General features: G+C 40.1%; 1 protein-coding gene across 1 annotated transcript in view; it reads left to right on the top strand.

The window, feature by feature from the left end:
* lpgat1 (lysophosphatidylglycerol acyltransferase 1) overlaps window positions 1-7,679 on the top strand; it is a 52,923-nt gene extending 45,244 nt beyond the window's left edge. Inside the window, exons 7-8 of the mRNA XM_067572327.1 lie at window positions 2,370-2,476; window positions 4,234-7,679. Coding sequence (XP_067428428.1) covers window positions 2,370-2,476; window positions 4,234-4,385 — 259 coding nt within the window. The 3' untranslated portion in view covers window positions 4,386-7,679. The remainder of the gene's footprint in view (window positions 1-2,369; window positions 2,477-4,233) is intronic.
* Window positions 7,680-12,109: the final 4,430 nt, after the last annotated feature.

Raw genomic sequence — 12,109 nt, 5'->3', positions numbered from 1 at the left:
CTAAACTTGCACATTCAAAACAAACACTCCTGGGGGAATACTCCAGATTACAACAGCAACTGATTACTATACAAATTATTTTCATTATTAATTCATCTGTCAATTATTTTCTAGACTGATCAATTAGTTGTCTATGAAATGCCAAAAAATGTCAATCATTGTTTCACAAAGCCCAAGATGTCACCTAAAATCTCCTGTTTTGTCCGGACCAACAGTCCACAACCCAAAGATATTCATCATAGAAGACTAAAGAAACCAGAAAATATTCACATTTAAGAAGCTGGAACCAGAGAATTTAACATTTAGCATTTTTACTTAAAAAATTACTCAAAATGATCAATAGTTGTCGATTAATTTTCTGTCGATTGATTAATCAACTAAATGTTGTCAGCTCTACTCCAGATTATGCTATATATTTTTGTAATATTAATGTTTTTGTTTAGGAGATCACATAAATACTTTTGTAGGAAATTATAGGAATCGCTTGTATTTTCAACAAATCAGGAGAAATATGCCGATCTTTTTAATCAGCATTCAAAAGACAAGACATCATCCTGATAGGAGGAACTGTTGCCCTTGTATAGGTTGCTTTTTAATATACATTGATCATTTTACCGATCAATACTGTATCACTTATTACTTCCCTCTTCCAGAGCTTTTGCACATGTACTTTTACAGTGGACATTATCTAGCGGGGAATATTGAACAAATGTTGAGTGCAGAGGAAATGCTTCTCTGAGGGAGGAGACTGTAACCTCTATTTGAAGGTGAACAGGAGCTGGCGGTCTGGGAGTGCAGCCTACTAGGGACCCCTTCTGGCTAGAAGTAAGATTTCATTAACACTCTCATCAGGGCTTGTAAAAGTGACCCTTTTCACAGGCCAAGGACTGTTTTCACAGTGTCAAACCAGTGCATCATTCTGGGTTTTTGGGTTCCACATCCCCTCCTCCCCCCTGTTTTTCATTTGTGGCTGTGAAAATGAATCATTTCAGCCAGCTAGACATTTTATTAATTTGAAAAATAAACAACTACACAATATTGGCCTTTTATTTGCTTCAAATATGGATGTATTGCATGTTTTCTTTTTCAGACTAACTACGACTATTTGAAAATGAAGAAATATTTGATGTGAATAGTTACTTTGCAGAGTTAGGTGTTGATTTCTTTTATATTTACCTACTTTAAACCAAGAGGTGTTTCTAATATTTTGTCCATCCCACCCAGTATAAGTCAACAACACCACAAACTACAGCCAATAAATCAGCAGATTAGCAAAACAGATTAAGTAAAAACTGAACATTATGACCTTTTTATGAAGGTATGGGGGGCTATTGTATTGAACTGCATTATTTTTATTGAGCTGATAAATTGTTACAAAACTTTATCAGAAATTTGAAGGTGCTGAATATGACGGCTCATTACAGTGATCAAATGTGAGGTTTTTGGTGAAACTGACGGCAACTATAGGCTTATAAACAGTAAATAACACAAGAAAAAAATGTTGATTGAAGTAACATTTACTCAAGTCAAACCATGTCACTAACATTTGTCACTTATGTGAGACTGTGAAAGGTTTACTAAAGCATCATCAATCATAACCAATAACCAACTAGGTCAATTCTTTACATCCTCTTCCTCCATTTAAGAAAACAACCAAACTTTGATGTGTATATGTTGCTCTTATCACGGTAACAACACACAAGGAGAGGTTACAACCAAGTGTGATACTTTATTTTGCTCAGAAGCATCAAATATAATATGTTAGTTGAAAGCGAGATAGACCGGAGCGCCGTGGTAGCCAAATGGTTACTATGTATGTCACATGTCCGCAATGTCCCTGGTTCGAGTCTGACTAACGTTCTTTGCACAGCGGTTCTGGCAGGGTTGAAATACAGCGTACCTGCTAGGATTTAATGATGTTCCTCCTCTCTGAGCTCAGCTCCCGCTTAGAGTTGTGATTTTTTTTTCACTTTCTTGATGGCAAAACAGTTTCAGTTTGATTTCTCTGCATTTTTCTTCCCACTCACTCCTAACAGCCATTTTGTGAAGCTGCATTACTTGACCGTGTCCTGTCAGGGCTCTCCTCAGCGCTTCTGTCTCTCTGTGACACTCTGATGATCCTGCCAGCTAATGAATTCCCAAAACAAGCTGAAGCAACAGCAAACACACAGGCTGCTGTAACAGACTCCAGTTAGAAATAGACTGCTCTGCTCAGGGACCACAGCTGACACCCTGTGTTTGGACTGCAGCTTCCACGACGGATCAATGCAGACCATTTCTGCTGAGTGAAACTTCACTAATCCATTTTTTTTTTTTTTTTTTTTTGGTGTCTCATCTCTCTGTCTGCTTGTCTCTCCTCTTTTCTTCAGGATGTACCCTATAAAAGAGGTTCCCATGGAGGCAGAGGCTCTAACTGACTGGCTGTATCAGAGGTTTGTGGAGAAAGAAGAGTTGCTGGCCCACTTCTACGACACAGGTGCGTCGTTCAAAGTCGAACTGAAATTTTAAATCCTTTGCGTGAGGAGATATGAACTGTAATGATACTGCAGCTATTGTGTAAAATGTTTGTTATTCAAAATAAGATACAACAGTCTTTGGAATATTTGTGCAAAAAGCTTCAAAGCTCAGAGCCTCAGGGTGGGCATTTCCCATGATAGCGGCTGACTGACATCTGAGGGCTGTTGCTAAGAAACACACTGTCAACTTTTATGGTGCATTACCGACGTCATACTGTATCGCCTACAATAATTAATAAGCGGCATTTTTTTTCAACAAGAACACTCAATAATCAGCGATTTAACCCTTCTGTCCCATTAAAATGTTTAATACTGTGGAGCTCCCATTGTGCTAAGAGTAACTTGAAGAGGAATTTCACCGCTGTAAATGTGATGAATTCTTAAAACTAGGTCACCTATGAAATAGAAATGTGCAATTATTTTCAAAATTGGCACCCTCTGACAAGAGAAAACTGAGAAAAGGGCTGTAGATTCTCCTATCGCTCTAAAAGAGGAAATCCTACAACAACCAGAATGCATTGCACGCGGTCCCGTCCAAAGCTACTGATGGTGTGTTTACAGAATGCAAGTGGCAAATACGTACGTTTCCCAACAGAGCGGCTAGTAAGAAAAGACAAAGATAGTAGTGATCTGTAAAATACACAAACTATGCTATATACACAAGTCTTATGTTTAAGTGGATACTCGTGCGACACATCTTTGGAAAGCTACGATCCTTGTGATTCAATTGATGCCAACCATTTCAAGATAGAATCACAACAGCAGGTACAATCAATGCCTCTGTCACACCACCAACAAATAAACAATTACAAAATTCAGGCAACTCAACTATAAAGCTTCATATTATTCCATTGATCCATAAAACAAAAATGGTCTTGTTACATTGGCAAAAGTCCAGTCAATCTAATCCAGTAAAAAAATATAAAGTCCAAAACACATTATTACATCAGTAAACACCCACAAACTGCTGCTGCATCATTTCAAATTAGCCGGCAGACGTGCTTATCTTCCATGTATTCTCTGTCATAACTCAGCAGATGACACCTCACTTAACCCAATAGGAGCTTCCATGCCTTGTCCACAGCCTACAATAGCCAATGAGAGTCCGTGTACAGGCCAAAGTGCCTACCCCTCTTCGTTTGTGTAAAGTCCAAGCCATTTGGAACAGATTGTGCTGATAACTGGTGCTTCAAACAGCCAATGAGATTCTGAAAATGACCATATGCAGTTTTATTGGTTTCTATAAAGCCACAACAAGGAAATAATGTGAATTTAACTAGTTTGCTAAGTAGCTTCCAGAGCTGGGGGAAGTCTGGCGAGATGCAGCTTCTGAAAGATGGCCAATCAGAACAGAGTGGGCTCATTAGGCATCATGAACGTGACATCACGTCCATTTTCTGAGCCAAGTACGGAGAACTTTGGGAGAAACCTTTAGTCAATACCAAAAATTCACCCCCTGGGAGAACACCAACGTTAGTGGTGCTGTCACCACAGAAAAATAAATAAAACTTTAATTTCTTCTTTTTTTGTAATTATGATTTTGATCAAATATGCACAAAAGTCAAAACTGTCACCAAAGATATACAGTATATATGCTGAAAATAATTATAATATCAGTTTGATTTTACAAGATCAGGTTTCTGTGACGTCCAGGATTAACAAAGACATCTCCTTAAAAGCTAAACTGTGATGTTTGTATTTCTGTCTTTCTCCACAGGAGTATTCCCTCCTCCAGAAGGACAGAAGGAAGCAGTTTCCCGGCAGATGACCCTTGACCCCATGTGGTTGTGCATTATCCAGGCGTTCGCTTTCGTCTCCGGCTACGTGTGGTACAGCGTCCTCCAGTACCTCTACTGCTGTTTATTTTGAGTGCACTGATGAGGCGAGAGTCTTTATCGGACCATTGGAAAAGCCTCAGGATCAGTTAGTGTGTGGCCCAGCGTCATACTTGCCCCCCCCCCCCTCCCCTCCTCACACCCCCCGATGGATGAATGTACATTTGCATAAGTGGAGAGACTTAACAGGAAACAAAAAAAAAAAAAAAATATGAAGACATGTACACAAAACACACAAATGACAGAAACTCATACAGTACTAAACTGGTCACAGGCATAGTTAACTTGCACACAACCCTAACACCACACACTCGCTCCAAACGGCCTAGCAGAATAATCTCTCACACTCGTCACGACTCATATTTTGATGTTTACACGTCCTCATACACGTAGATGCTCACACGTACATAACTTTTTATTCAGAGTTAATGAAATGAGGCTCAGGACTCCTCCAGAGGACGCTCTGGACCGGACTCTCTCTCTTCCCCCCTCCCCTCCCCCAAGGCTTCAGCCGTAGTAGTTTTACAGAGTCTAACGAGTGTATGGTCGTGTGTGTGTGAGTGTATACATGTGACTAGAAGCATAATGTCTGCCCTTATTCTTCTTCCTGGCGAGAGTTGATGATGCCCACTGGACCTCTCTTTCAGCCTGCTGATGAGCCGGCTGGCCACACCTTCCAGAGAGAGCGGCCGTATGAACGTTGAGGCTCCGCAGCCGGCCGCTCCTCTGGCCTTCATTGCACTAAGGATCCATACTGCCCTAACTGCTCCCTGCCCCAGGAAATATTCCTGAACGGTAGCTGTCAATGTTTTTGATTTATTTTGTTTTTTCTCCCGTTAACCCGCATATCTCCACAACAACGGCCATCATATTTGTTGATGTCTTTTTGTTGTCGTCGGGACTTTTTTTTTTTTTTTTTGTTCGTCTTTTTTTCTTCCTGTGGCCACCCATCTGTCGAGACAGTATTCTGAGCTCACTAAGATGGGGGGATCATGTTTACACTGGCGGCCCTGCTGAAAGCCTAAAGGGATAGCGGCGAATGATGCAGCGCTTGATTACGGACCATTTCTGTATCAGACGTGAAGGAAGAGGAGATGGTGCCGACATTTAAAAAGAAGACAAAAACTTTGGCAGGGCAAGAGTTTTACAGTCTGATCAACCTAAAAAGTAACTCCCTCTATGTGGATTTCCCCCTTTTTCACCCTCTGCTCTCCAACTTGCATACACACACAAATACACATGTGCACACACAGCCATGTGCAGCTACACACAGCAGAGAAGACGTCTGTCTCGAGGATCATCTCAGCAAGCCAGACTGAGAAGGCAGAGACTCTTATTCCCCCCATTGGACTACATAGTTTTACAAATATTTAAGCCATATGCTTAGTGTTGCTGAGGTGGGAAAAGACACGGGAAAAAAAAATGTTTTTTTTATAGAAAGCTTCCCTAATGTTCAGCATTCTAAAATAGAGATTTTGGCTTACAGAACTATAGGTATCATTACTGTAAATTTACAGCATAACCTGCCTAAGTGAGTGTGTGTGGTTGTCTTTCTCCCCCATTTTTGATAAATATGATTCATGTCGTGTTGCTCTGTGACGTCAGAGTGTGGAGGCAATTCACCACAGGTGGTCAAATTTTATTTCATTTTAAATTACTTAAACTGTCGTCCTCATGTCATGGTATGTTTAATCTTGTACATAACGAAGCTGAGGAAGAGTTTTCATTGTTGGAAATGAAATGACTGCAGCGTCTTTTCTCTCTCTCTCTTGGTCCTTGATAATTTCAGAGAATTTTAGTTTAAAATATCATGAATGTTTTTTTTAAAGAAGAAGAAGAAGAATTAAGCACTTCTCAGTGTTATCCTGGAAATTTTTTTTTCTTTTTCTCTTTTTTTTTTTCTTTTTCTTTTTTTTTGAGTTCCCATGCAGGAATCGTGCTTCATGACGTTAAAGCTACATCTGTGAGCTGGCTGCCACATGGGCCTGGTTTCAAACTTGTACCATCTAAGATGTTAAATCATTAAGATCCAGTGGGAAACCTTGAATGTCAGGATTAGCTGATATCTTGGTAGACCACATTCCCTGATAATGCTGTTTCCTTGCATTCCCTCTCGACAAACATTTTGTGTGTTTGTTATACTGTATAGACGGGAGACAAATTAAAGGAAAAACCAACATAAAGTGTCTTATTAAGGTGTTGGGCCACCACGTGCCCCCAGAGCAGCTTCAGTGCACCTTGGCATTGATTGTACAGTCTCTGAACTCTACTTGAGGGATGAACACCATTCTTCCAAAAGATATTCTCTCATATGGTGTTTTGATGATGGTGGTGGAGAGCGCTGTCTAACACGTCGGTCCAAAATCTCCCATAGGTGTTCAACTGGGTTGAGATCTGGTGACTGTGAAGGTCATAGCATATGATTCACATCATTGTCATACTCATCAAACCATTCAGTGACCCCACGTTGCCCTATGGATGGGGGCATTGTCATCCTGGAAGAGACCACTCCTATCAAGATAGAAAAGTTTAATCACAGTAGGGGACAAGTGGACCCAAACCATGCCAGCAAAATGCCCCCCACAGCACAACAGAGCCACCGGATCCCCTCACTGTAGGGGTCAAGAATTCAGGCCTGTACTGGTTTTTCCTTTAATTTGTCACCCGTCTGTACATAGATGGTTTCAAGATGAAATTAAGCCAGCGAGGAAGGGATCACTCTTCACTTATGAGGGAAAATCTGGTTGGGCCGTGCAATGACGCAGCTGTTCTCTCTCAAATGTACTTGTGTTGTGGTTTTTGAGGTCAATTATATGTAATTTGCTTAGCCTGCTTTTAGGAAATTATAGAGGTGCAGCAATTATCATTGTCATAAACTAATGCATAAAAGGTGCATTTTAGTAGTTACTGCCCTCCCTCTGTGCCACTGTTGGTAGAAACTGTGTGTGAAATGCAAAAAAAAGGGCTACCTGACTGGGTAGGTAAAAACATTTTAAATCAGGCTGTAAATGTGTTTCATCCAGAGGCCCTTTCAGATTCCCCTCCATTGTGAGAGTGACTTGAAATGAAGCTTCATATTTTTTTTCACCTCTTCTTTTTTTTTTTTCGTTGTTTTTTTTGTTTTGTTTTGACCATGTTTCCAAAGAAGGCAGGGAAATAATGTTTTCCTAGATGTGGTTTTAGGAAATAAACACAATAGGGATTTAAACAAATTATACTAGAACTGTCTGTAATTTTCCATTTTGTACTTCTCCTTTAATTCCTAGCTACACAGCCATTTTACAACACAAAAAACTTGTGCTGGAATAAAACATCATAAAGATCCAAACAGTGTACTGCTTTTCCTTAATATAGATTATGCATTTAACATAAAGTAAAATTTTTTTGAAGGAAATGGTGTTTTATAATAGTATTTGTATCTTTTAAATGATGATGAGAAAAGCTTTGATTTTACTTTAATTTGGGGGGTGATTCTCTCTTTTCTGCTAATGTCAACTTTCCCATTTTCCACTGACTGAAGTACCAGCTGACAGCGGTGTCCAGGTAACCAAAGCCTGTGTTTACTCAGTTCAGTTTTGTTTAACTGTGGTGTCAGTCACTGGCCGCTGAAAGTCACCGGTTTATATTACAGAGCTCTGATTTCAGCCGTGACGTCCGTTCTCTGACAGCGAACTAATCTGATGTTAATGTGCACTCTCAGCACAGGGCTGCAGAGATCTCGTTACCTTAGCAGCAGATGAAGTGAAAGAAGTATTCAGATCCTTTACTTAAGTAAAAGTACCAATACATGAATGTAAAGATCCATTACAGTAAAAGTCCTTAATTCAAAAGTATTGTCAGCAACATGTACAACTGGTTCTGCAGGAAAAAGCCCCCCGTGACTGATATATTCATCTATAGTACCTTGTTAGATTGTTAATACTGATGCATTAATGTGTTTAGGGCTCCAACTAATGATTGGTTTCATTATTGATTCATCTGCCAATTATTGTCTTGATTATTCTATTAATTGTTTTGTCTATAAAATGCTGTTACAATTCGGTAGAGCTCATGGTGATGTCTTCAAATGCCTTGTTTTTGTCTGGTCAACAGTCCAAAAGTTTACTTTACAGTTTATGTATGACACAGAACAGCCTCGAATCGTCACATTTTAGAAGCTGCAACCAGCAAATATTAGTCATTTTTGATTAAAAAATGACTTAAACAATTTACCAGTAAACTAATCGTTGCAGCTCTAAATGTGTTAGTAGCATTTTACAGCTAGGTAGTTTAGTCCAGTCATTCATAACCTTGTGGTCCCCTCAAAGGGTCTCAAGATAAACCTGAGAGGGCATAAAATGATTACTGAGGTAACAAAGAAGAAAAAGGGCCCCACGGCTGCTGCTTTTCTGTAAGAGTTTGCAAACCAAAATTGTCGGGAAGGCATCGTATTTTATGTTTTTTTTAATGTTCAGTCTTAATCTGAAATAACTATAGCCGTAAAATGAATGTAGTGAAGAAAAAGAACAATATTTCCTTGAAGTATAGTGGAGTTGAAGTATAAAGAAGCATGAAATGGAATTACTCAAGTAAAGTACAAGTGCCTCAAAACTATACTTAAGTATACTACTTGAATAAATATAGTTTCTTGTCACAACTGGTACTATGTGTTCCCAGCAGCACTTCTGCCACTTCACAGGCCTGATCTCTGACTTTCAGTTTGACAGATGGTCAAGTTACATTATATCTCCATATCAGCTGCTATGGTATTGAACGTGTCACCTTTCCTAACTCGCCAATCTGCCTTAAAATAGTTGGATTCACAGGATAAATGGAAAGTGAGACCATCGTGGAGTGCCATCGACTACATTTGCACAGCAGCTGGAGTTGTACAGGTGTGGTCAAAAGCTTACATACACTTGTAAAGAACATGTATGTCATGGCAGTCTTGAGTTTCCAATGATTTCTACAGCTCTTATTCTTCTATGATGGGATGATTGGAACACATACTTCTTTGTTACAAAAAACATTCATGCATTTTGCCTCCTTTGTATATTTATAGGTCCAGTATATGGTGCATGGCACAGTTGTGTAACTGCCACGATCAGGAAGAAAACACAAACTGTCACCTGCTGCTGAGAGAAAATTGGTCGGGATCATCAAGAGTCAACAGAGAACCACCAAAAAGCAGGTATGTGATGAATTAGAAGCTGCTGGAACACAGGTAGCAGTGTCCACAGTCAAACATGTTTTACACCATGGGCTGAGAGGCTGCCGTGCTCCAGAAGTGGCACCTTAAGCCTCGACTGAAGTTTGCTGCTGATCACATGGACAAAAAAAAGGCCTTCTGGGGGAAAGTTCTGTGGTCAGATGAAACAAAAATTGAGCTATTTGGCCACAGTGAGCAGAAATATGTTAGGAGGAGAAAATGTGAGGCCTAGAGGTGGAGAAAGGTGACCCCAAGAACACCATACCTACCTTCAAGCATGGTGGTGGTAGTATTATGCCTTGGGGCTGTTTTGCTGCCAATGGAACTGGTGCTTTACAGAGAGCAAATGGAATAATAAAGGCGGGTTACCTCCAGATTCTTCAGGAAGACCTAAAATCATCATCCAGGAGGTTGGGTCTTGCATCTACCTAATTTAGGTAAAAATGGCAAACCAAACCAAATTAGCATTGCTTTATGTATATTTTCAACCCAACAGATTTGATCACATTTTCAGAAGACCCATAATACATTCATAAAAGAACCAAAATGCATGAATGTTTTTTTGTGACAAAGAAGTGTGTTCCAATCATTGGATCTCCTGGAAAGCAACATGCTTCAGGCAGCCAATGAGAAGCAAGCGAAAACGGCAGGGAGTGAGCTGGAAAATGGGATTAAATATGCACGAACATACCAAAGAGCTAACAGGAGCCGGGGCTGTAGCTCAGTGTGGTGTCCAGATGGAGTAGTATAACCCTGCATGGAGATTCCTCCTCCTCAATTCTGCTCAAAAGCTCTTCCAAAGGTCACCTACACTACAGTCAAATTAGTCTCCAGAGGAATTTTTTTTGTGTCCTCTGCTCCAGAGGCACCAGTGTTCCTGCTAGGACACCTGCAATGAACTATTTCACGGGTGCCGCTCCCCAAGGACCTCAATGTCATGCTTTGATGGCTGCTCCCTTGTGAATGCTGCGGCGATGGTGGCGTCCCTTGAGTCAGCAGGCACTAAAACATCCAGCTGTGGAGACGAGAGCCAGGCTGAATGTCACTGCAGCAGCTGCGGGCATCGTAGTGTCTCCCTGGCCCCTCCTGCTGTCACAACAAAGACCCTCAGCGTTGTTATGATGACATGTCTCACTCTTGTGTCAACACATCAGGTTTTACATTGTGTGCCTGAGGAGCAAAAGTGAAGAAACGTGAATTTTGATGTGTAGGGATAGAAAAACGAATACAAGAGCAGATTAAAGTGTCAGTTCACTCAAATTACAAGAGAATTTGTCACTTTCTCCTTGTGTTACAGATAATTTTGGTTTTATGTGTCAAGATTTTGAGATATGTCCCTGAGATTTCTTCCACTGTATCAAAAACAAAATAATAGAAGCATTAAAAATTACATTTGAAAATTTGGCAGCAACCTGTCTTTGCAGAAACAAAGCCCTTATTACTCATATTACTTCCTAATTGCATGGCTTGATGAGAAAATATGTTTTTTTGTGATTTTAGTTAACTGATCCTGGTACGCAATTGGTTTCAACCTTTTTGATTTGTGACCTTTTTAAAGGAAGCAATATGTACTTGTAACTAATTGTCACAAGTTTTATATGTCCATGAGCCTTGTGCAGTTAGACCGCAGTCATTTTACACTCTCATATGGCTCCATTTGAATCATATTTTAATATGCTATAGGAGGTCAAATTATCAAATATCTCACAAGGGGGGAAATGAATACTATCTTGTTAATTGGTTTAATATCAGTTTCCATTTTTACGCAGACGATACTCAGATGTATCTAGTCTGTGACCCTGGACACGATTATCAGAACAATGCCAACCTGCTTACTTGTCTGAATGACATCTGCATGTGGATGTCACAAAACTTCCTGCAGCTAAACGCTGATAAGACTGAGATATCAATCATAGGTCAAGATAGTGCAAACAACCAAATTTCGAACAGTGGTAGTTCACTATAACTCAGCATTGCAGAAACCTTGGTGTCATTTTTGATCAAATCCTCACCCTAGATTAACATGTTAATTCATTGGTTAAATCCTGTTTTTATCATCAAGAAACATTTCAAGGATTAGACCATTTCTTTCTGCCAAAAATCTAGAAACTGATTTCACGCTTTCATAACCAGTCGATTGGACTACTGTGATTCCCTGCTCTCTGGCATCAGCAGAAGATCCCTCTCCCGCCTCCCGCTCATCCAAAACTCTGCTATCAGTATTTTAACTCAGTCTAGGAAACATGATCACATTTCACCAATCCTGGCTTCCCTTAACTGGCTACCTTTTGCTTTTAGAATAGATTGTTAAGATTTTATTGATTACTACAAAGCCCTGAAAGACCTTGCCCCAAGTTATCTATCAGATCTCTAATTGCCCTTAGTCCCTTCCCGCTCCCTGAGACCATCAGATGCGTCGCTTCTTGATGTTCCAAGGTCAAGATTGATACACAAAGGGGATAGAGCCTTTGCAGTCAGGGCTCCTAGACTTTGGAACGACTTGCTTGAGAAGATCAGGGCTGCCAACTCTGTTTTGTCTTTTAAATCACGGTTAAAAACCCACTTGTTTA

Source organism: Thunnus thynnus, chromosome 18 (assembly GCF_963924715.1).
Source record: "Thunnus thynnus chromosome 18, fThuThy2.1, whole genome shotgun sequence".
Classification (NCBI taxonomy): Eukaryota; Metazoa; Chordata; class Actinopteri; order Scombriformes; family Scombridae; genus Thunnus; species Thunnus thynnus.
This window is presented reverse-complemented; position numbering and strand designations above follow the sequence as displayed.